This window comes from Sinocyclocheilus grahami, unplaced genomic scaffold (assembly GCF_001515645.1).
Source record: "Sinocyclocheilus grahami isolate Dianchi unplaced genomic scaffold, SAMN03320097.WGS_v1.1 scaffold354.1, whole genome shotgun sequence".
Classification (NCBI taxonomy): domain Eukaryota; kingdom Metazoa; phylum Chordata; class Actinopteri; order Cypriniformes; family Cyprinidae; genus Sinocyclocheilus; species Sinocyclocheilus grahami.
This window is the reverse complement of record NW_015505533.1, coordinates 113,621-139,105: the sequence shown is the minus strand read 5'-3', so window position 1 is coordinate 139,105 and position 25,485 is coordinate 113,621. Positions and strand designations below refer to the sequence as shown.

Genomic DNA, 25,485 nt, shown 5'->3' with positions numbered 1-25,485 from the left:
GTCAGAAGTAGGGGTGTAAAGATTCAGTCGTTTTCTCGATGCATCGATTACAAACCATGACGATGCATATGCATCGGTCTTGAAACATGGATTTTTGAATCGCCGATTTTGGACAGTAATCGATTTAAAATGCTAAGAATCAAATGAATCGCGATTTCTATAGCGATTCAATGCTTTCAAAATATATACACATTAAATTACTACAAGCACGAATTAATGGAGACCTTGAACAGTGTTTGTGCCCTCACATCTCTCCTTCACGCGCTCCACTATTTACCACCTGCAGTGACTGTCACAGGATTGCGCTCGCACTCCGTTCGTCTCGCAGCTGATGTGTGATCTCTCCACACTTGTGGCCAGTAATGCTAAAGTGAAGTAGTTTTACTTTTCTGTAGTTTTTCAGTGGCTCTCGGTCATGCCGACGACATTACCTGAGCAGTCGAAGGCTACACATTTATTTGCATGGACGGAGCATAAATGTAAGTGTCTAAAGCATACGCACAGTTCCATTGAATGATAAATGTGTTTTAACAATGTCGTTGAACCGAATGAACGAAGAAAACTGTTAAAATAACCACATCATTAACAGCAACCTTGAAATAAGAGTGCAAGGTTTATCTGATAATCAGATGCATATAGCGTTTTTTGCTATAGCAAACAGACATCGGGTGCGTGTTCTTTCAAAATCATAATTCACCGATGGAGTGGAAAAGATAAATACTATAGCATTTTATTTTATGAAAATTAGATAAAGAAGTTTTCGCACTGAAAGAGAAGTGATCTCGCGCTCATAGAACTTTAGACGTGCTAGGCTATATCTGCAGCTAAGCTGTATAAAAAGCAGAATGATCTGATGAAACGTTAAGAGAATAAACACAATAAATAAATAACATTTATAAATGATGCAGTGCTAACTGACATATCATTTATTACAGTACAGAAACTATAAAGTATATTTTCTACCTTATTCTGTGCAGAAAATTGATTGTTTGTAGTATATAAAACCATCATAAAATTGCCATTAGGAAAAAAATATAGCCATAGCATCATTAAACTAGTATCTAACAATGGACAAAAGTGTTTTCTCTCTCTCTCTAACCTATGGTTGAATCTTCTAAATTTGCAAAAATCGTTCTTGAATCGAATCAAAAACCTATGAATCGTGAATCGTGAATCGAATCGATTCGTGTCTACGCAAAGATTCACAGCCCTAGTAAGAAGACTGAAATAAGAGGTTAAAATCAGATCAGACCAAGAAGGATTAAGCTCTGGTAAAGCATTCCTGTTAATTTTTGTTACATTTTTATAGAATTTTAATGTTTTGTGTAACAAAATGCTTTCTGTGTTCAGGTTTGAATGTAGTAATAATAATGCAAAAACCTACACTTCAAATCAACAATTAAAATAACAAAAAATATAAACCTTGACAAAAAGTAGTCTTTGAGAATGACTTAATATACATTTAAATCCACAACATAATAAAAGTAAACAATTATGTATAAAAACAACTAGGGATTTCACAAGCCTCTCTATAGAGTCCTATACAGGAATCTTGTGGTTACATCATGAAATGCTCTCACCAGGAGGTGCTATTCTGCCTTCAAAAATTGGATTTTAAAGGCCTAGTCTCTATTTCTAATCTGATATACTGCATTAATTGAAAAATTGTTAAAAAATTATTATTATTATTTTTTTTACTATTTTCAATGGGAAGAACTGATCATAATTATTGCATAAATATTAATTAGCACCAAAAAATTATCTCAAAATACAAAAATAATAATAATAATATTAATATTGAACAAAAATATATTAGATTGATTTTACTGAAGAGAGAAAAAAAGTTACATTTCTGGTGTCCGGTCAATTTTGCCCGCAGAGACCATGAGTGTGACTCCCAAATGAGGAGCACACAAGGGTTAATAAAACATGCCTAAACCAGCAAATCATGCTCTTCAGCTTTAGAGCAGGTTGAAACTACACTTAGCAGGTGGGTCTGCAGGACCAGGGTTAAAGACCTATGCACTAGAATTACGGTATACTCAATTATTTCAGACCCTGCAATAAATCATGGCAACAGGATATGGTATTCTTTTTTTTTCAAGAAATAAAAAATACAATATAGGGTACAACAGGGCTAAACATGCGCACTTGACTTTATTATCCTTTAAACCTCTGGAATACACAAAAAATACATCAGCACTGTCCTTAACAACCGCTTTGACTATGCATGTGGAAATTTGTTAGATTCTTCACGCGATCGTTTCAAGAAAATTCTACACTACTTTGATCTATTATTTAGTTATTAATATTGTAGATTTATGTAGCAATTTAATGTAGCAAATAAAATTACTGGCTATATATTGAGACAAATGTCTTATTAACCTGGCAAAAAAATGCCTACTGTATTCAAGATGAAGACTTCTCATGGGATCTTTTCCCTAGATCCCTTGAACTGGCAGCCATATGAATGAATGAATGATGCATTTATGAATGATGCATTTATATAGTACTTTATTGTGTATTGCTGTACACCCAAAGCACTTTACAATCAAGTGGGGGGGGGGTCTCTTCTCAACCACCACCAATCATATCTGAACATATCTGGCTGCAGCCCAGTCTAAGCGGGAAACATCTGTCATGGTATCACTGAAGATACACATCTAGAGTGGGACCTAAGTTGAGAACCGGGGTCTGACCCACATCGGAAATAGGGTACCATATGGGCAATCACATGATGGGAGCTCCGTGAAGCAGCATGTAATGAGCACAGAGGCAGTCATCTGGGAGGCCAGCTAGGAAAGGCCTAATCTACCTGATATTGTTGCCTCATGGAGCCCCAGGGAGTTCTTCAGAGTTCTTAGCTCTCAAGATCAAGAGGAGAACATGCTCAATCCAGGAACGGCAGGCTTATAGATGACCCTCCTGCAGTTAGGGGAACACTGCCAAGCTCAACAATAAGAACAGCCCACCAAGGAGGCAAAAGATGGCCTAACAAACTGTTATGACTTGCACATGGATCACCGGGAGTGAAGTCCTTGACTCTCAGATTGAGAGGTGAAATCACATGCTCAGCGTGGGAGTGGCAGGCTCATAGGTAATCATCCTGCAGTGAGGGGAGCACTACCAAGCTCAACCAAAAGGTAGCCTAACAGGGTGACAGAAAGGAGGCCTCTCAACCTGATATAACTGCGCATGGGGCTCCAGGAGTGAAGTTCTTGACTCCCAGATTGAGGGGAGAACTCACACTCAACACTCAATCTCACACCTCAGTACATTAGGGAGAGGTACAGCTAGGCTCAAAAGGAGCCTGGTGAAGAGGCTTGTGGGAGCGGCAGGTTCTTGCACCACCCTTAGGACCAAGGGAAGCAATGCCAGCTCGACCATGAGAGCAGGTCAGGACACAAAGCCATAGATGCACATGATTAGGCTCCTCAGAGCGAGTACTCAATAATAGACCTTTAGAAAGAAAGGAGTACCATCACACTACCTCAGGGAAAATGGTGTACTTAAAAAGGAGAGTTTTCAAAGAGAGGAGAGTCTCACCGGTTCAACTGTAAGGGCAGTATAACAGGGAGGTACATCATGGGCCTCATGACCTGTCATAACTGCAGAGTGGAATTTCAAGAGTGGAGTTACTTAGCAACTCAATGAGAGGAGAACTCAAGCTCAGTACATCTGCAGCATGGCTACAGGGAGCTTAAATCTCAAACAACCCCTCAGAATAAAATATGAATTAGCTCACTTCATGAGCGTCCTGGCCAGGGTGGCTTCTTGAAGCCAAAACACCCGGCACGGTCATCAGGGAGCAGAGTACGCAATATCACTTGGGAGTGAGAGGAGTAATGCCATGCTCAACCTGCAACTATCAAGAGAACCAGGATTCTGTACCAGAGATGTACTCACAAGCAGCCCTCAGGAGCACGAGGGACGTTTTCCAAAACACAATTTCTGGTTGAAGGGGAATGCTGGCGCATTTGGCTGCCGCTCCTTTCTTCTGTTTTATTGTTTTTAACATTTCTGCGATCCAGTGCAGTGGCTTTTTGGAGCTTTGGAAAGTGCCCAGTTATTTCCCTCTTCAGCGTAATGCAGAACGGCATTTTAATTAGTCAGTTATATCTGCGGGGATCACTTCTACTGCTGGAATCAGGATTTATACAGCAACAAGACTTCTGCCGCTGAGGATTCCCTCTTCATGGCCTTAATGTACACTGCCCGCAATCTACTGAATCTAAAGAGGAATTATTATCTATTTAACGACACATATGAACTGTGCTGTAATGTTGATATTCTGCGACCTCTACGATATATACACCGCGCATCATAGCGCAGGTTTACTCACTCCTCATCGGCAAAAATCATTGATTGGTGTGTGTTGACGATGATTTGAATAACTTGTCAGCTTTTTAATGCATAGAGCAGTCATCGCTATCCTCTACAGCCCTGCCTCAGGTGAAATCTGTGCTTTTTAATGCATGTTCGGTAAACAATAAGTCTCTCATCTTATCGGATTTTATTGTGGAAAATGAACTTGATTTGGTGTGCTTAATGGAAACTTGGCACAGCCAGTCTGATGGACTTTTGTTTAATGAACTTACCCCCACTGGTTATGGTTTGTTTGACTCCCCAAAACCCTCTGGTGGGGGGGGGGGGTTATCATTGTGTTGTTTAATCAACGTATAAAAATAAGTCCTGTGGTTACCCACACATTTCACTCTTTTGAATGTCTAGTTTTGACTGTTTCTAAACCTTTTACTACTGTTATTGCTACTATCTACAGACCTCCAAAGTCAAATGAAGTATTCTTATCAGAATTTGCTGATTTGTTGTCCATGTGGTGCCTTAACTTTGAGAGAACTCTTATCCTGGGGGACTTTACCATCCATGTTGACAAAAAACACTCAGCTGGCAAACAGGTTGGCGTGGTTCTCCAGAGGTCCAGGCAGTCCCTGGAGGAGAGCAAAGGACTTGTCTCTTTTAGAGTGTTTTGATCTGAAACAACTAGTGGACTTTTCTACTCATAACAAGGGTCACACCTTGGATCTAGTGATTACCAATAGTTCATTTTTGTCACTGCCTACCTCTGTAGACCACTTGGCCATCCTTTTTAATATGGAACTGTCATGTACAAAAATGTAATCTACACAAATGGTAAATTATGGTAAATGGAAATCATTTGATCTTCAGAATTTCTCTGCTTTTACCGAGTCATCTGTTAGTGGTCTCTCTCCATCTGACTCCCTGGAGGACAAAGTCTCTGTGTTAAATTCTGCTCTCCTCTCTGCTTTGGACTCTTTTGCACCTAGGAAATCTCGAACTGTGTCCTATGTACGCTCTGCTCATTAGTACAATGATGAGCTGCGCTCCAAGAAGGCAGCTTGGCGTAAGATGGAGCATAGGTGGCGTCTCTCTGGCATGAATGTTCATCCCCTAGCGTGGAAGGACCACTTAAATGAATATAAGGTAGAGATTGCATCTGTCAGGTCTCAGTACATCTCACAGATAATTGTAAATAATCAAAGTAATCCCAGACAATTGTTTTGTGTCATTAACAAAATCCTTAAAGGCAAAAGTTCTTCCAGCATACCCATTACGGCTAATCTCTGTGATAGGTTCCTTGATTTTTTTTTCAGTTCTAAGACCGATAAGGCTCGAAGCTGTATGACTATTACTTCTGTTTTGGCTGATCTTGCTCTCAATACCATTCAATTCTCTGGAGCCCCTCTTTCAAATTTCTCCACGCTTGATTGAATTTCTCTGGGCAAAGAAGTTCTGAGATGAGGGCTGTCACCTCCATAGTTGATCCTGTACCGACATGTTTATTTAAAGCATGTTTTGCCTGTGGAGGCACTGTCGTTTTTAGTATTGTTAATGACTCCCTGGGCTCTGGTGTTGTGCCTGCACCTTTCAAAATCGCTTTAGTTACCCCTGTACCAAAAAAGACTAACACTGACCTGGACAATTTCAATAATTACCGTTCCATTTCAAATCTTCCCTTTTTAGCAAAAATTCTGGAGCGAATTGTGGCATCTCAATTACATACCCACCTTACACTTAATAATTTGATTGAGCCTTTTCAATCTGGATTCCGTAAATTTCATAGCAAAGAAACCGCATTAGTGAAGGACACTAATGACTTGTTACTTGCTGCGGACTCTGGCTGCCTGTCCATTTAGATTCTTCTTGATCTCAGCTCGGCCTTTGACATGGTTGATCATTCTCTTTTACTCTCTCGGATGGAATCTGTGTTTGGTATTACAGAGACTGCATTAAATTGGTTCAAGTCTTACCTCTCAGACCGCAGGCAGTTTGTCTCCATGGGTGGATACAAGTCTAAAATGTGGGGTACCCCAGGGATCACTTCTGAGTCCCTTACTCTTCTGCATGTATATTTTCCCTCTTGGTCATCTCCTTAGATCTCTTGGTCTTAACTATCACTACAATGCAGATGACACCCAGGTGTATATTCACTCAAAACCGGGTGACTATCCAGCTGTTGCTTTCCTGGAACATTGCATCTCTGAGATAAAAATATGGATGTCTCAAAATTGTATTTGCCTTAACAGTGAGAAGAGGTTATGCTTATTGGCTCAACCCACCAACTACGTAAAGCTGGACATTTAACACTTACTGTAGATGTTTCCGTCTTGGAATTTCAAACACAATGAAAGAACTTGGGGATGATATTTGATGCTCATTTAACATTTGACCCCCATGTTCAGAACACTGTTAAAACGTCATTTTTTCATCTCAGAAATATTGCACAAATACGCCCCATGCTATCCTTTACTGTGGCCGAAAAACTGATCAATACATTTGTTTTCTCCCGCATCGATTACTGCAACGGTTTGCTTGTAGGTGTTTCAAAGACTACGCTAAATAAACTGCAGTATGTCCAAAACTCAGCTGCTAGAATCCTGACAGGGACCAGAACTAGGGAGCACATCACTCCAATTTTGGAATCCCTACACTGGCTCCCTGTTAGGTTTCGTATTGACTTCAAAATTCTCATGCTTATGAATAAAGCCTTGCATGGTTTGGCACCTCATTATCTATCAAAACTTCTGACTGTTTACTCTCCTAGGCGTGTTCTCCGTTCCCCTGATTCTGGCCTTTTGACTGTTCCCTCAACTCGTCTACGCTCTATGGGTGACCGGGCATTTTCCTCTCTTGCTCTAAAACTCAGGAACTCTCTCCCCTATAATATTAGACATGCAGAATCCTTTAATGTGTTTAAATGCTCTCTGAAAACTCAAATTTTTAGGCTTCTTTATCTGTGATTTGTAAGGTGTTGGGGTTGATTTTCTCTTACATTGTTTTTTATGGGTTTTTATTGCTACCGCTTTACTTTATTTTTTCTTTTAAATTTGTATCCTCTTAAGTGTAAAGTGCTATGAGAATTAACTTTTAAAGGCACTATATAAAAATAAATGTATTATTATTATCATTATAAGTACATTCAGGCTTTTGCCCACTGGGCAACGGAATGCTCAACTAAACCTACTAACAGGTAAGGAGCATCGGCTCAACCCAAGGCCTACACCTTGGGCTAAAGAGAACCTAATTGGGGATGTCTAAAAGACCACAGAAACCCATGAGTTCACCAGAACAAAGGCCAAGTGGGGCCCTTATCTCCTGACTTTCAACAGGAGAGGCCCATGGGCGGAAGGGGGCCCTACTACCCAGTATTGAAAGTCAGTGGTAAAGAATGAAGGCCCCAGGTGCACTGGAAGATATAGCTAAGGTTAGCAAGAACATTAGCGATAACAGTATCCTTGGTAATGAAATGGATCTTACTCACCCACCACAGGTGGTCCTCAGGAGCACGAGGGGAGTACAGTCAAGTTCCTAGCCCCAGAAAGCATGGTATGCTCTACCAAACCCACTCACGTGTAAAAGAGCACCAGCTCAGTTCAGGGCCAAGCATCAAGGAGGCTCGCAAACCTAGACTTGAGAAACAGGAGGAGCCTAATTGAGAAGGCCTAGTAGCAGGCCATACAGCCCAAGAGGTCCCCAGGGTGGGGCAGGTCCCAACACACGGGGCCTACAACCCCCGACTCTTAGACAGAGGAGGCTCACAGAGAGCCATACAAACCTGAAATAAAAGAAAAGGCACACAGCATAGGCTCAGCATGTATATGTCATATACATGCAGTATAATGTTGCTAACTGATGAGGACTTTAAATGAGTCATATGTGTCCCAACAACTGCAGATTAGATATCCACAATATACAATTTCTTATGTATAAGGAATTAGAAACATCAACATTACTGATAGGGAAACATTTTCCTGTCAGTTCCCTTCCATGCTCCACCTATAAATCCTGCAAATAGTCTGATTAATTGCCTCGTCAACAGTGGGACTCGAACAGTGGGCGATAGGCAGAGAATTCTCACTGCAATCACAACACGTAGGATGCATTCAGCTCCCACGGGAGCTAACCATGCTTCGTTCAAGTGCTAGATTTCCTCGGGAAATCAAGCTAGAACAGAAACCACTCACACGAATGCATCGCTATGAGTTTGGTTAACTCCCACAAGAGGCAAATGCACTCATGCAAATGCTGTCTACAATCTCAGGTAAATGGTGAAGCACTCAACCTTGCAGTATTCCTGCAAATGCATCACAATGAGCAGAATCTGCCTCCTTGTGAGTCGAACATGTTCAATTCATGCTTATCCACAAGAAATGAGCGCAATGAATTCAATGAGTGCATTCAACTCCCTCAAGAGCTGAACGCGCCTGCTTCTCACCCACACACACAACACATAAGACGCGTGAAATCACGGGTATCAGAGCAAAGCCTCTGACGAGAGAACATGCACTCCTAGTCGTGCTTAGCTGCTAACATAGACAAATGGCAGTGAAGAGGATGACATATTCTCCTGGTGCTCTTTCATACTGTGGCTGCACCAGTAGTGATGTCACAGGCTGTCGCCTGGCCAATGTTATTGCTGTGTTTAGTTCCCCATAGCGACCGCTAGAGGATGCGGTTCGAGTTCCCTCGAAAAAGAATCACATTTTAATTAGTGCTGTCAAACGATTAATCGTGATTAATCGCATCCAGAATAAACTTTTTTTTTTACATAATATACTGTATGTGTGCGTACTGTGTATATTTACTGTGTATATATATATATATATATATATATATATATATATATATATATATATATATACATACATACACACACACATGCATGTATATATTTTGAAAATATTTACATGTATTTACATGCATATATGTATATTCATATAATTCATATTATTTATAAATATATTTAACATATAAACATATTTTTCTTAAATATATACATGCATGTGTGTGTATTTATATATTCATAATAAATATACACAGTACACGCATATATTCTGTAAAAATAAAAACTTTTATTTTGAATGCGATTAATCGCAATTAATCGTTTGACAGCATTCATTTTAATATATTTATATTCACATCGAATCTCCAAATTAATGTATAAACAACATACAGATGGTATATTTTAAATATGTGTTTAATGGCATCTTTTTACTTAGTAGTCTATTATTATTGTATACAATGTATATTATACAATAATAATAGACTACTAAGTAAAAAGATACCAATATTGACTGCTACTGATGTCTCTATTAAATGTATTTTTTCCCTCAATTTTTAGCCATTATTTTATAGCCATTCAACATTATAGTATAATTGAAGGACATTATTTAAACATTTAATAGGTGTAGAAAAATATAACAACTTTTCATTTAAGTGAACTTAATCCTCACATAAACATATAAATAGTATATGCATAAAATATAAATTAAATATTTAATTGAATCTTTATTTAAGCTACAAAAGTGAATCAGCGAGCAAAGCACTGAGTTATTACTATTTTTCTTTTCTTCTTTGATTTAAATCAATTACACAGACTGCAGCAGGTTTTACTTTAAAAGCAGTGCTGTCTCTTTAAAACCTGACATGCATCTGATTTTCTCCTCTTTACGGTCATTTAGGACTTTTTAGATAATTTAAGACTTACATAATTTTGTGTGTTATTGTCCATTGGAGCATGAAAAAGATGGTTTCTTGATGGTTCTACACCAAATTCTTCACCTTAATTCTTAATACTTTTGCAGTTAACATGTGTCTTTTCTTCTCCACCTGTTTTTTTTCTGACCCCGCTAACCCAATGAGCACTTTGCTGTCCAATGGTCATGTCCTAACTTTGTAATTTCTGTATTACATTAGTTTTGAATATTTCTCATGGGGATTTAATCATTTTTGACTTATTAGTCACAGGTGCTTGTTCATCAGCATTTTATAACACCACTGAATGAATCTCATCAAGTAAAAATTTGAAATGAATGATCCTTGATTAATGTGTTATTGTCCATTGGAGCATGAAAAAGATGGTTTCTTGATGGTTCTACACCAAATTCTTCACCTTAATTCTTAATACTTTTGCAGTTAACATGTGTCTTTTCTTCTCCACCTGTTTTTTTTCTGACCCCGCTAACCCAATGAGCACTTTGCTGTCCAATGGTCATGTCCTAACTTTGTAATTTCTGTATTACATTAGTTTTGAATATTTCTCATGGGGATTTAATCATTTTTGACTTATTAGTCACAGGTGCTTGTTCATCAGCATTTTATAACACCACTGAATGAATCTAGTAATGAAATGAAATGAAATGAAAGTAAAAATTTACAGTAATTGATCCTTGATTAAGCTTACTTACTGATGATGTGTACTGATGTCAGGTTCGTTACTGTACCTCACTGGATGAAGAAGAAAAGCGGGAATTAAAGATCTTCAGTAACCAGCGAAAGCGAGACAATCTAGGCAGAGGCACTGTCCGACCTCTACCCCTCACTGTAACTGGAGCTATATGTGAACAGGTACATATACGAGTACTAAATAACACCACATATACCTTACCCTAACCTGGCACACATTTATGACAATGAAAACAGTATTCATCTTTTAGTGGAGATGCAAGCTTCCATTTCTAACCCTCGTCATCTCACTGATAGTCACTATGTGGCCACCACCAGTAAAGTTAAACATTGACTGATCGACCAGTGAATTACTTTTCTGGACTAGTGAACAGGATTAGAAAAAATGAATTGCCATGCAAACCCTAGATGTAATAAAAATGTTTCAGTATATTTTTCAGTAATGATTAAACATGGCATGTTACGCAGAGAGGCTGCCAAATGACATCATGTCCTTCTCACACAGTGTGGAGACCAGATCAACGGTGGTGACATTGCAGTGTTTGCCTCACGGGTTGGCCATGGCCTGTGTTGGCACCCTCACTGTTTCGTGTGCTGTGTGTGTTCTGAGTTATTGGTAGATCTCATCTACTTCTACCTGGATGGCAAGATCTACTGTGGCCGCCACCATGCTGAACGACTCAAGCCACGTTGCTCAGCATGTGATGAGGTAAGCCAACAGTGTAAAGTCCAAGCATCTGTCCACTGGCTGAAATCAACCTTGATCCCGTTAGCATGCCTACACATTTCCTGTAGGTTACCTTTGACAAGCCAGTACCCAAAAGCCTTGCTTCAGAATATAAAACTCCTTACTTAATTTGTATCTCTTTTTGTAGATTATCTTTGCAGATGAGTGCACAGAAGCAGAGGGACAGCACTGGCACATGATACATTTCTGCTGTTATGAGTGTGAGGCCCCACTAGGAGGTCAGCGCTACATCATGCGTGAGGGACATCCTCACTGCTGCAACTGCTTTGAGTCACTTTATGCAGAATACTGTGACTCTTGTGGAGAGCACATAGGTAAGGAAGGACCTCCATGAATCTTGTTTTCTTTCTTCCCTCATTACAGTACAACAGCTTCTGTGTTTTGCTTTTATTCAGGTAGAATAATAAAAATGATCCCACAAATGAGTGCTGCAAATCAGCACTGCATGCAGCAAAATGAACAAATATATTATACATGTTTTTTCTAAGATCACAGTAGATTCCACACATACCCACATATCTTATAGCTATCTATAAATGAATGGATGCACATACATGAATGCACAGCCATTTGCATTTCTAATCTCCATGACATGAATCTGCTGTTGTGTTTCCTTAGACTGCTATTTTTGACTGTTATTCACAAACTTAAGCTGTTTGATAATTTTTACTCAAAGAGCTCTAAATTACACTAAATTAGCCCTAAATTACAGATTACACTTACAAGTATGGTTGGACTGCATTTGTGTCAGAGAGTCACCCCACATCTGAATATGTCTACTTCCCTACTATGTAGTAGAATAAAAGCAATTCATGAATAATGCAATAAAATATTGCAATAAAAGCATGCTGAATAAGTAGTTTGTTTGAATTCGCACTATTCATAAAACATTTGGTGAAAACTGCCCAGATGATGCATTTTACAATAATATGAGTAGGACGAGAGAGGACGCTGGCGTTTTTTTGTTCTCCGCTTCTCTGTTGTAACAGTTTCTTTGTTTTAATAATTTTAACAGTTTTTTTCTTTTTTGCACGGATTGTTTTAAATTGCATTTCATCAAATTGAGTTTAGTTCATAAAGGCAGTGCAAAAATATTAACTGTTAACTGTGTATCTATTTTTGGTCAATATGTGATACCTCACTTGCTTGGGTGTGTTTGAAAGTGCTAGGGACAAAAACTAACAATAATTGTATTATGTAAAACAATAATTGACCACAGCTTTAATTGATTATGGAGCATTTTTGTTTTATTTATGAAGCTAGTTTAGATGTGCATTTAAAAAAAATAAATAAAGTACACCTTAAGCCCCGTTTCCAGCGCAGGAACTTTCTCCAGGAACTAGGGACTTTGGGCCAGTACTCGGTGTGTTGCCACCGCAGGAACCAGGATCTAAATAAAGTTCCGGGTAAAAATTCCCCCCTCAGAAAGTCCCTGGTAGTACTTTTTCAAATGTCTGGAACTTTCGGGGATGGGACTTGGGTGCTGAACATGCTGATTGGTTGAGTTCATGCAACTGTAGGTGCGTTCGACTTCATGCAGCGCTGCGCAGACTGATCGGCGGCTGACTTGAAGCAGTGCATGCCGGTTAGAAATTTTGTCCGACTTGAACCGGTGCCGATGCCACGTCACTGTCACCGTACATAGTACTGTCACTGTCATAGTGTTTCGAGAGCAGCCGGCTGACTCAGCTGGTGCAGCTTTTTCAGAGCGACTGCAGGAGCACTGATGATGACACAGCTGTTTCACGATTGAGCAAATTCACCACATGACAATGATGACGTGTTTCTAACATCTTCAATTCCAATACTGATCACAAATCTGTTTTTAAAACAGTAAAAGCTTTTTTACTGTAATTGGTTAGAAATTTTGTCCGACTTGAACCGGCACCGAAGCCACATCACTGTCACGTGTGGCATCAAAATACCGCGATAGCGTTTCGAGAGCAGCCGGCTGACTCAGCTGGTGCAGCTTTTTCAGAGCGACTGCAGGAGCACTGATGATGACACAGCTGTTTCACGATTGAGCAAATTCACCACATGACAATGATGACGTGTTTCTAACATCTTCAATTCCAATACTGATCACAAATCTGTTTTTAAAACAGTAAAAGCTTTTTTACTGTAATTGCAATGTTATATTGAGTAACATTTATCAAAAAAACACTGATAAAAGCATATATTCCCCCACTATTGGTATTTAAATAGTATATGTTTATGTTGAACTTTATTCTTGAACAGATGGCGCTGTATTAAGCAGAATATAAAATGTATTTCTGTTGCTCATGAAAACGTTTCTGAAACATCTGTGTATTTGACAAATATTCCATGTTATTCACTTCATCTGTGATAGAGTATGCAAACACAGCGAGTGCGTCACTACCGGGAGCAGAAAGTGTCCGACTTTCTCCACTTTCAATTCTGCCCCCGACTGCAAGTGGCTAATCTCGTCGATCAGTCTGCGCAGCGTTGCATGAAGTCAAACACACCTACTGTATTTTAACCAGCATATATTTGTAGAAATTTTGTCCGACTTGAACCGGTGCCGATGCCACGTCACTGTCACCGTACATAGTACTGTCACTGTCATAGTGTTTCGAGAGCAGCCGGCTGACTCAGCTGGTGCAGCTTTTTCAGAGCGACTGCAGGAGCACTGATGATGACACAGCTGTTTCACGATTGAGCAAATTCACCACATGACAATGATGACGTGTTTCTAACATCTTCAATTCCAATACTGATCACAAATCTGTTTTTAAAACAGTAAAAGCTTTTTTACTGTAATTGCAATGTTATATTGAGTAACATTTATCAAAAAAACACTGATAAAAGCATATATTCCCCCACTATTGGTATTTAAATAGTATATGTTTATGTTGAACTTTATTCTTGAACAGATGGCGCTGTATTAAGCAGTATATAAAATGTATTTCTGTTGCTCATGAAAACGTTTCTGAAACATCTGTGTATTTGACAAATATTCCATGTTATTCACTTCATCTGTGATAGAGTATGCCAACACAGCGAGTGCGTCACTACCGGGAGCAGAAAGTGTCCGACTTTCTCCACTTTCAATTCTGCCCCCGACTGCAAGTGGCTAATCTCGTCGATCAGTCTGCGCAGCGTTGCATGAAGTCAAACACACCTACTATATTTTAACCAGCATATATTTGCATATTTCTTTTAAATATTACTGTTATTGTGTCATGAAATGTAGTTTAAAAAGTATTTCAGGCAAGAATGTAGTAGTTTAAAACTCAAATCTGCCATTTATTTATAAAGATAGCGCCTATTTGAAAATGTGCGTCGCTTTATTTCGGAGACGTGAGCTCCACGCGATCAGTGGGCGCTCAGGGCTCATGTATCCCAACGAGAGCAGCCTCAACTCAGCTAGTCCTTCTGACATTTGCCGCTGGCTCTGATGTCTCTGTAGTGGTTAAACATAAGATATAATTTGTTTAGGGTAAATCTAACAGGTAACCTTTGGTCTTTATTCTATTAATATATTAATATGTTAAAATGAAAATGGAAAGAGGCAATACTGTTTGATATAATATTTCGTTTCATTGTAATGTAGGTACGTTCCCTGAACTATATTTCTGCGCGCTATTAATATGTTTAAATGAAAACAAAAAGAGGCAGTGGTGTTTGATATCATATTTCGTCTTATTGTAAATCCAGTGAGGAAAATTGCAGCCAAGGCGAGCTGACTGACGTAATCAAGTATGCTGCTGTTCCATTTGCAGAATTACCGGATTTGCGTGGTCCCGTCCGCAAGTCGACACTCCCGAGTCGAACTTGCGAAGTCTGAACTACAGAGGGTGCAAGTCCGAAATTTGCATACTTGGTATTGAGAAACGCGTGCAGACTTATGTCACCAAACTATTTGCCTAATCTTCTCGGTACTTTAGACTGCGATGAAAATGCAAACAGCAACAGGTCTGCAGGGAAAAAAGTTCCTGGGACAAATTGTTCCAGGTAATTTCGGTGGAAAAGAGGATTTAGACTGTCTTGATTGTCAGAATTCAGCATCCATGTGGTATTTTATAAATATTTTCTATTATCATATTATTATTATAGGTGTGTTATTATATTATTAGAAGTTTTAAAAGTGCTATTTGCAGTTGGGAACAATAATATTTGTTAAAAAAAAATGTTAGTACAAAATTTTGATAGTGCTAAAGTAAATTATTCTGAATTGGGACTACACCATAGCTGTAGTGCAATATAGCCCTCTATAGCCTCATCACTATTAGTCCAGAAATAAAGTCCACTTGAAGGAGTGAATGAAAATGTGTGAGTTGATTTAGGCACTTAATTTGCTGGAAATACTGCATTTTCACAGTGCATGGGTGTTCTCTAGTCCATGCTAGATGACTGTCCCTTCAAATAGTGCACTATATAAGGGTATGGGGGCAATTTCGGATACAGCTTGAGTGTATACCTGTTGTGTCCATTGTTATATCACATCATGTTGCAATAGCTTGTGGTTGTCCACATTGAATTCATCAAATCAAGATGGCAGAAGTAACAGAAGCCCGTTTACTATCTGAGAATGTTTGTAAAAGATTCCTTTTATCAGACCGTTCATCTTTAGGAATTTCTGAAGGCAAATTAATCCTGTTACATTTCCTACAATCAAAGAGTACTAGAACATAATATTTTGGTTATGTATGAAACCCAGTTTCCCTGAGTAAGGTACGAGATGCTGCATCAGAAGCTAATGCTATGTAAACACTCTCCAGGTGTGATGATTGTATGAAGCCTGTATAGAATTGGCTGATGGCACTAGTACCGCCCTCTAAGGTATTGCATTATTTGTGCAAAAAAAAAAAACACTTCTGGAACACTATACCCCAAAGCCATAAGGGGCTTTCACACCAGAGGAACCATTTCATAGATCCTATAACTACTGACGAAAGTTCCTGCTTTTTGGTGAGTTCGCACCGCAGGAACTAGGAACATATTTAGTTCTAGGAACTGTTTGGGGGAACTAATTTAGCTCCTACTTCACAGTAGGGTCTAAAACAGTTCTACCAGTGACACAGTGTACGCTGATTGGCCAAACGCATACAAACCACCGGCTACCTGGGATTTTTTAAAAGCCATGTAAACATATTTACTCCACAAACATTGAAAACATACTATCTGAGAATGTTTGTAAAAGATTCCTTTTATCAGACCGTTCATCTTTAGGAATTTCTGAAGGCAAATTAATCCTGTTACATTTCCTACAATCAAAGAGTACTAGAACATAATATTTTGGTTATGTATGAAACCCAGTTTCCCTGAGTAAGGTACGAGATACTGCATCAGAAGCTAATGCTATGTAAACACTCTCCAGGTGTGATGATTGTATGAAGCCTGTATAGAATTGGCTGATGGCACTAGTACCGCCCTCTAAGGTATTGCATTATTTGTGCAAAAAAAAAAAACACTTCTGGAACACTATACCCCAAAGCCATAAGGGGCTTTCACACCAGAGGAACCATTTCATAGATCCTAGAACTACTGACGAAAGTTCCTGCTTTTTGGTGAGTTCGCACCGCAGGAACTAGGAACATATTTAGTTCTAGGAACTTTGTTTGGGGGAACTAATTTAGCTCCTACTTCACAGTAGGGTCTAAAACAGTTCTACCAGTGACACAGTGTACGCTGATTGGCCAAACGCATACAAACCACCGGCTACCTGGGATTTTTTAAAAGCCATGTAAACATATTTACTCCACAAACATTGAAAACAGTGATAACGTCATGTACCTGTTATCTACAGCGTTGTTCTTTTCTCAGGTTTGATTATATGTAACACTGCAAGTTGTCATAGGAGATTTAGTCAGATTTTCAATCGCGTAAACTATGCGTTTACATAACATCTCCGTTATCATGAAACCCATGATACACAACAAAAACAGCTCTGATCATGGTGTCCTCCATTTACCGGTTGTTGATGTTTGTAAATGCCGCAAATGAAGACTTCACTATTGGCCACTTCAGAGTTCCTGGAAAATGGCTTGAGGGAGAAATTGGTTCTCTAGGAACAATCCTGCTGGTTAGTTCCTAGAACTAAGTTCCTAGAACTATGCGGTGCGAAAGCCCTGTTTAGTGAGCCAGTGAGCCTCCCCAAATGAACACTATTAACTGATGCAGCAGCAATCAGTGCTGTGTAAACTTATGTGTAGCTGGAGCCGCGCCCTCCAAAGAACACCGCTAAAAATTACAGCACTGAACAACAGGGCAGTGGATCCAGTTCGCACTCTTAACTGGATCCAGATTGCACTCTTCACCATGACACAAATAGCTCCAACTTAAAGAGTTCCCCTAGTAGAGAGAGCTCTTAAAGGAGTCATCGGATGCAAAATTCACTTTTACATGTTGTTTTAACATAAATGTCTGTTGGCAGTGTGTGTACACATCACATCCACCCTATAATGATAATGTAAGATGATGACGTTATCACTCTCATGATAACGTGAGATGGCGCCGACAGTGATGGCTGCCTCCGTGGCGTTGTTTTTATATTTTTGTTAGTTTGTCCTGTCTTTAATTATATCCCTGCAATCAGTTTCACCAGAGACGAATTGCTGGACATTCGGCAGTACACACCACACAATATTTCACCGGTTTTCGATTATTCTGATGTTTTGCTGGACATTGTAGTCGGGGGAGCAGCGGCGCTGTTCAGATGCTTCAGGACGCGCAGACGGGGGAAGCGAGCCGGCGCGCTCGTGAAGCTCAGGCAGCGCGGATTCAGGACGCCGACGCCTAGCATCCATCTGGTGAACCTCCACTCTCTACCCAACAAAACGGACGAACTCCTTCTGCTCTCCCGGACAAATAAGGATTTTTCAAACTCTGCTGCTCTGTGTTTCACGGAAACCTGACTGAAAGACGCCATTCCGGACAGCGTGTTTAGTCTCCCGGGCTTTCAGCTGTTTAGAGCGGATCGCAACGCAGAATCAACGGGGAAATCATGCGGCGACGATACATGCTTTTACATCAATGAGAGGTGGTGTGTACAGATGTAACCGTGTTAAAGAAGATGTGCTGTTCAGATCTAGAAGCGCTTTTCATTAACTATAAGCCTTTCTACTTGCCGCGGGAGTTTTGCTCATTCATTGCGCTTCAGGACGCGCAGATGGGGGAAGCGAGCCGGCGCCCTCGTCAAGCTCAGGCAGCGCGGATTCAGAACGCCGTTGCCTAGCATCCATCTGGCGAACCTCCGCTCTCTACCCAACAAAATGGACAAACTCCTTCTGCTCTCCCGGACAAATAAGGATTTTTCAAACTCTGCTGCTCTGTGTTTCACGGAAACCTGACTGAAAGACGCCATTCCGGACAGCGTGTTTAGTCTCCCGGGCTTTCAGCTGTTTAGAGCGGATCGCAACGCAGAATCAACGGGGAAATCATGCGGCGACGATACACTATTGTGTTTAAAGAAGATGTGCTGTTCAGATCTAGAAGCGCTTTTCATTAACTATAAGCCTTTCTACTTGCCGCGGGAGTTTTGCTCATTCATTCTTGTCAGTATTTACATTCCTCCGCAAGTGCACGTGAGCTCCGCTTTACAAAAACTCGCTGATCAGATCACAGAGACAGAACAACAACACACGGACTCTGTTTTAATCATTCTCTGGGACTTTAATAAAGCCCATCTCTCCTGTGAACTGCCAAAATACAGACAGAACATCACGTCCCACCAGAGACAGTAATATATTGGATCACTGTTATACCACAATAAAGGATTCATATCGCTCCGTCCCACGGGCAGCTTTGGGGCTCTCTGATCACTGTTTGGTTCATCTTATACTGACCTACAGGCAGAAACTGAAATCAGCTAAACCTGTATTAAGGTCTGTAAAAAGATGGACTAATGAAGCAGAGCAGGATTTAAAAGCTTGTTTTGACCTCACTGATTGCAGTGTTTTTGAAGCTGCTGCCACCGATCTGGACGAGCTCACAGAGACTGTAACATCTTATATCAGTTTCTGTGAAGATATGTGCATTCCTACAAGAACTCATTTAACCTACAACAACGACGAACCATGGTTCACTGCAAAACTCAGACAGCTCCGTCAGGCCAAAGAAGATGCTTACAAGAAGGGGGACTATAGGCGCGTTCCCATTACAGATTTGCGCAAAACTTTGGCGATATTTTATAAATGTCGATAAAAAAGTATTGCGAAATGATGGCGTTTCCATTAACCAATGTTATGCGGCTAAAACGTAAACTTTTGCCTCTCGCGATAAGTCATGGCAACGGATTTTGGTGGGATTTTGACGGATTTTGGCTATATTTATTCAAAGGAGGCTTATGCATGTATCCTTACAGAAGCAGCAAAGAGAGCCGCTTCAGAAATGTGCGTGGCGCGACTGGAATAAACCATAGACTGTATAAAAACATTAACACAAGCACTGATTTGCCGTAATCAGCTTCAGTGACCGTATCAGAGCCACACTGCACCGCAGACGTGTGCAGTGTAAATTGTCTAAGTATTAATAGTTGGGAAAGCACCTTATACTGGAGCGCGGCCACTTATGAAGTGTTTCTTGGAGGTTATAGTACATTGAAGAATGATCATATGACTTTTTACATATGCCATGTGACCTGTAAATGCGAAAAAGCTGTTTCCATTGCAGTTTTGCGAATTAATCCTTTTTCGCATTGCCTGAAAAACCACCTCATGCGAGCGTAAAAACTTTTTTGCAATATATGGCCGTTTTTGCGAAATTTACGCGTTTCCATTAGGCGTATTTTCAATTCGCAATTTCAATTTGCTCAATTTGAAGGGTAATGGAAACGCGCCTAATGTCTTGTATAAACAGGCTAAATACACACTGGAAAAGGAGATCAGAGTGGCAAAGAGGAATTATTCTGAAAAAATAAGGATTCAATTCTCTTCCAGTGACTCAGCATCAGTGTGGAAAAGTCTGAAAGAAATCACCAATTACAAGACACCATCCCCCAGCACTGTGGAGAATCAACAACTGTCAGACGATCTGAACGAGTTCTACCGATCTCCATGCCGAAGTTTCAAGATCGTGGGAGAAACCGTATTCATCCCGACTCTTCAGCCCTACAGTCAAGAACTACTCTAACATCGTGGGACTGAATGAGAAGGGTCATCATCTCATCATGGCTCTGCCCAAGGTCTGTGAGAAGGCCATCATCTCATCATAGCACATAAACTGCCTGGAGATGCTGGCCGTGTTTCGAGCTCTAAAACACTTCCTTCCAGACCAGAGGGGACATCATGTGCTTTTCTGCACAGACAACATATTGGTGGTCTCCTATATCAACCGGCAGGGGCGTCTGCGCTCGCACCCCCTTTACAGGCTGGTGCACCAGATCCTCCAGTAGGCTCAGGGAAAGCTCCTCTCACTCAGAGCAGTCTACATCCCTGGGCATCTCAATCAGGGAGCAGACATCCTGAGGCCCGGGGAATGGAGGCTCCACCCAGAGATGGTGGAGCTCCTCTGGAGGGAGTTCAGCCAGGTGGAAGTGGATCTATTCATGTCAAAGGAAACGACACACTGTCCACTCTGATTCTCCCTCACACATCCAGCTCCGCTTGGGCTGGATGCCATGGTACAGACGTGGCCGAGGCTTCATCTGTATGCTTTGCCCCCGATCGCTCTGCTCCCGGGAGTTCTGGAGAGAGTACTTCTGCTAGTAGCCCCGTTATGACCGGCCCGAGTATGGTTCACGGACCTTGTGGCCCTTCTCGACGGCTCTCCGCTGAAGATTCCAATTAGGAGGGACCTCCTCTCTCAGGTGGGGGGCACCATCCTTCACCCCCGCCAGGAATTATGGAAGCTGTGGGCATGGCCCCTGAGGGGGCACAGCTCATAGCATCCAGTCTCTCAACTGAGGTTGTTGAGACCATACCCCAGTCCAGAGCTCCCGCCATACGGAAACTGTATGCTTTGAAGTGGAAACTTTTCACTTCTTGGTGTGGACAGCGACTGCAAGACCAGTCAACTGCCCAGTTGGTTCAGTTATTTTTTGTTGTTGTTATTTTTATGGGCTTTTATGCCTTTATATTGAGATAGGGCAGTAGAGAGATAACAGGAAAGCACTGGGAGGAGAGAGGGGATCGGCAAAGAAGCCTCTTTTCCTTTTTACGCTGATTTACCTCTCTATTTTTTTCTTGTCTCTTGGCTTACTCTTTACCATAAATATTTATATATATATATATATATATATATATATATATACGTATATATATCCATTTACTTATTTCATTATGACTAAAATCTAGATTGCACTTTTAACAAATTAATTTTTTTTGTTTATTCATAATATGAATAGGGCTGAAATGTAAATAATATAAATATACCATATTATATTAATTAATAACTTCGGTCTAGCAACTAGCCAGCAGGGTCATTCCTAGTGAACCAATTTCTCCCTTGAGCCGTTTTCTTGATTGCATTCACACCGGCAGCAGGAGCTCTAAAGCAGCAGATAGTGACATCTTTATTTGCGGCATTTATAAACATCTACAGCCGGTGAATGAAGGACGCTGTGATTAGAGCAGTTTTTGATGTTTGTTGATGGTTTTGTGATAATGGAGATAGAAAGTAAACACAATTTACACGATTAAAAGAGCACGAAAATCTGACTAAATCTCCTATTACAACTTGCAATGTTATCATCGAGGCTGATAAAAGTACACAACACTGCAGGTAAATGCCGTTATCTCTGTTTTCCATGTTCGTGGAGTTAATATGTTTACATGGCTTTTTAAAAATGCCTGGTAGCCGGTGTTTCATATGCATTTGGCCAATCAGTGTACACTTACATCACTGGTAGAACTGTTTTAGACCCCACTCTGAAGTAGAAGCTAATTTATTTCCCCCAAATGAAGTTCCTAGAACTAAATACGTACCTAGTTCCTATGGTGCGAACACGCCAACAAGTGGGAACTTCCGCCAATAGTTCTAGGAACTATGGAAAGGTTCATTACATGTAAGAACTGTCATGTATGGGGAATGACCGGTGTCTGAAGAGTGAGTCTAATCATGACAATGAACTTGAACTTGACACTTGCAGGTGGCAGCCTTTGATGTCATGCTGGTGTGACCATAAGTATATAAGGGCACCTGTGCAAAATGTCATCCTCTTTCTTGTCTTCAGGAGACCGTCTGTTTCAGCATGTGTCTAATAGGCAATACGAACTGTTGCTAGCACTAACACTAAATAATTTAAGGTTTAAGTTTATTTATATAGCACATTTCATACACAATGGTAATTCAAAGTGCTTTACATAAAAGAAAAGAAAAAAATAATCACATCAATAAAACAAGGAATTTAATTTAAAAACTTTGAAAATGATAAAAAAATGTATTTAAGAGGTTTAAAATGAATTTAAAATGGTTAAGAATAAAAAACGATTATACATAAAATATAGTGTAATCAGTTCGGACATCGCACAGTGCTCATTCAATAAATGCACAGCTAAACAGATGAGTTTTGAGTCTGCATTTAAATGTGACTAATGTTTTAGCACATCTGATCTCTTCTGGAAGCTGATTCCAATTTTTAAAGATAATTATTTTGTGTATTTGGTGTAACAGAATATGTTGACATGCTTTAATGTTCAAAAGACACATTCTTTTTCAAAAAAAAAAAAAGGTCCTCTATGCCCCGCCTCTCTCAAACGCTTCGTTTTCTACAAAGTCCCTCCTTCCGACAAACGCAGTCTGCTCTGATTGGCCAGCTGACCCAGTGCATTGTGATTGGCTGAACACCGCAAGCACTCGTCGGAAATGTAACGTCCCTTACCATAATTGCGAGCTTCATCTTTCAAAATAAATGTAAAGACAGAGCCTGAAAGGGGAACAGAGTCGTGTGACAGACACATTGACGAAGCTGGTATGTGTTTGCAGTATATTCCTGATATTATTGATCTTCTCAGAAAAGAAGGAAGCAAACTCGTTGCATTTGCTGTCGGAGAGCATTTCACTGGCAATCTGCCTTGGGTGGTTTGTCAGTCTCTCAACAGTAGCAAAAAGAGTGCGAGTGTTGTTTAAGTTACTGTTTATAAGGTTTGAGAAGAATGACTGTCTAGCTTTGCCTAGTTCCACATTGAAAGCATGAAGGCTGTCTTTATATATGCTATAGTGAATTTCAAATTTCGTCTTCCACCATATCCGCTTAGCTTTTCTGCATTGTCTTTTCATACTCTGAACTGCTGTTGATTTTCTCCAAGCTGATTTCTGTCTTCCAGTCTTCTTGCTGACTTTCAAAGGAGCAATGTCATCAATAACATTCTTCACTTTTGAGTTAAAGGAATCAAGGAGAAGATCAACAGAGTCTGCAGAAATGTTTGGTGTTAAAGATATAGCCTCCATAAATAGCACACTAGTGTTCTCATTAATGCATCTCTTTCTGACAGAGACAGATCTAGATTCAGTGGTAACAGAGATCAATAAATCAAAGAAAATACAGAAGTGATCAGATAGTGCTAAGTCCTTCATAACAATGGATGGAATGTTTAGACCTCTACTGATGATTAAATCTAGAGTATGTCCACGATTGTGTGTGGGTTCATGCACATGCTGAATCAGGTCAAAAGTGCTTAAAACAATTATAATTTCTTTTGTAGTTTTGTTTTCTGCATTATCAATGTGAATATTAAAATCCCCTGCAATAGCAAAACAGTCAAATTCTGAGGAAATCATTGATAGCATTTCTGTGAACTCTTCTTTCTGTGAACTCTTCAGCAAAGGAGGCCTGTAAATAATGATAAACAGAACGCGTGGAGCACCTTTCAACACAATCCCTAGATATTCAAAAGACAAGTACTGACCAAATGACACTTGCTTGCATTGATAGACATCTTGAAACAGAGCAGCTACACCTCCACCTCTCCTAACATTCCTGCAAACACTCATGAAAGTAAAGTTAGGAGGGGTTGTTTCATTGAGGACCGTTGCACTGCAGCTGTCTTCTAGACATGTTTCGTTTAGAAACATAAAATCCAGGTTGTTTGTGGTTATTAAGTCATTGATTAGAAATTATTTATTTTTTAGTGAGCGAATGTTTAAAAATGCTAACTTGATGGCATTGCATTTTGTCTCAACAGCAATATTAGTTTGATGCATAACAGGTCGCAGATTAGATGGGTCAGCCGTGCGGCTTGAGAAGGCCTTAGACTTTCTATCAAGTGATAAAACAGAAATGGACAAAACTACAGGCACACTGGGTTCCCGCTTGTTCTGTAAACATTTGTGAATGTTGCTGCTATTATAGCAGGGACCCGACACATATCACTGAGAGCTGCTATCAGTTATTTTTGATTCACCTACAGCAGATGGAGGGTTTGGGCCCTGACATTGTGGCAGCGGCCGGAGAGCTCTCACTGGAGGAGGAGGACAAGCTGGGCCCACAGGCTTTGGTGGTTGTGGGGCCCGCCGTTTTTTAGTTGATATCTGGGGGCTTGCAGCAAAAGAGTGGCGGTCCCCAGGGGTTTGGGGGGTTGTGGGGCCCGCCGTTTTTTAGTTGATAATTGGGGGCTTGCAGCAAAAGAGTGGGAGAGTCTGGTCCCAGCATAAACCAGTTCCTCCATTTTCTGTGAGAAGCTTAGAAGTGGCGATGCTGGAGAGAGGGATAATGTGTCTGGTGAGATGGGCTGTGCCTCTGCTGTTTCTGTTGGCTGAAATATGTTGTCCTGGCTTCCCTGGCTGTTTTCCAGAAAGTCATCCTTGGATGCTGAGTCTTGGAGCTGTTCTGATACGTCACAGTCTGTCTGTGATGAGCTCTGTGGGCAGGGCTCAGCCGTGATGGTGTCCATGAGCAGGGCTTGTTGTAGCTGCGTGGTGTTATCAGTGTCCTTGTGGGATGTGTCAACCACATGATGACTCGGAAGCTGATATGAAGTCCTGTGGTCACTCATACTCTGTCCAGGTGTGTGTGTGCCATTCAGGTTGAGTAGTTTGGCACACACTACTGAAGGATGACGGAGGGAGAAGTATATGTTGTCCTTTAGCACTCTTGCACCAAGTTTGTTTAG

The 25,485-nt window shown here is 40.4% G+C and overlaps 1 protein-coding gene across 3 annotated transcripts in view; it reads left to right on the top strand.

The window, feature by feature from the left end:
* Positions 1-25,485, top strand: part of LOC107548742 (prickle-like protein 2) — a 94,983-nt gene that overhangs the window by 57,097 nt on the left and 12,401 nt on the right. For all 3 annotated transcript variants that reach the window (XM_016229544.1, XM_016229546.1, XM_016229543.1), the window contains exons 4-6: positions 10,750-10,887; positions 11,231-11,434; positions 11,601-11,787. In XM_016229544.1, the coding sequence (XP_016085030.1) occupies positions 10,750-10,887; positions 11,231-11,434; positions 11,601-11,787 (529 nt within the window). The remainder of the gene's footprint in view (positions 1-10,749; positions 10,888-11,230; positions 11,435-11,600; positions 11,788-25,485) is intronic.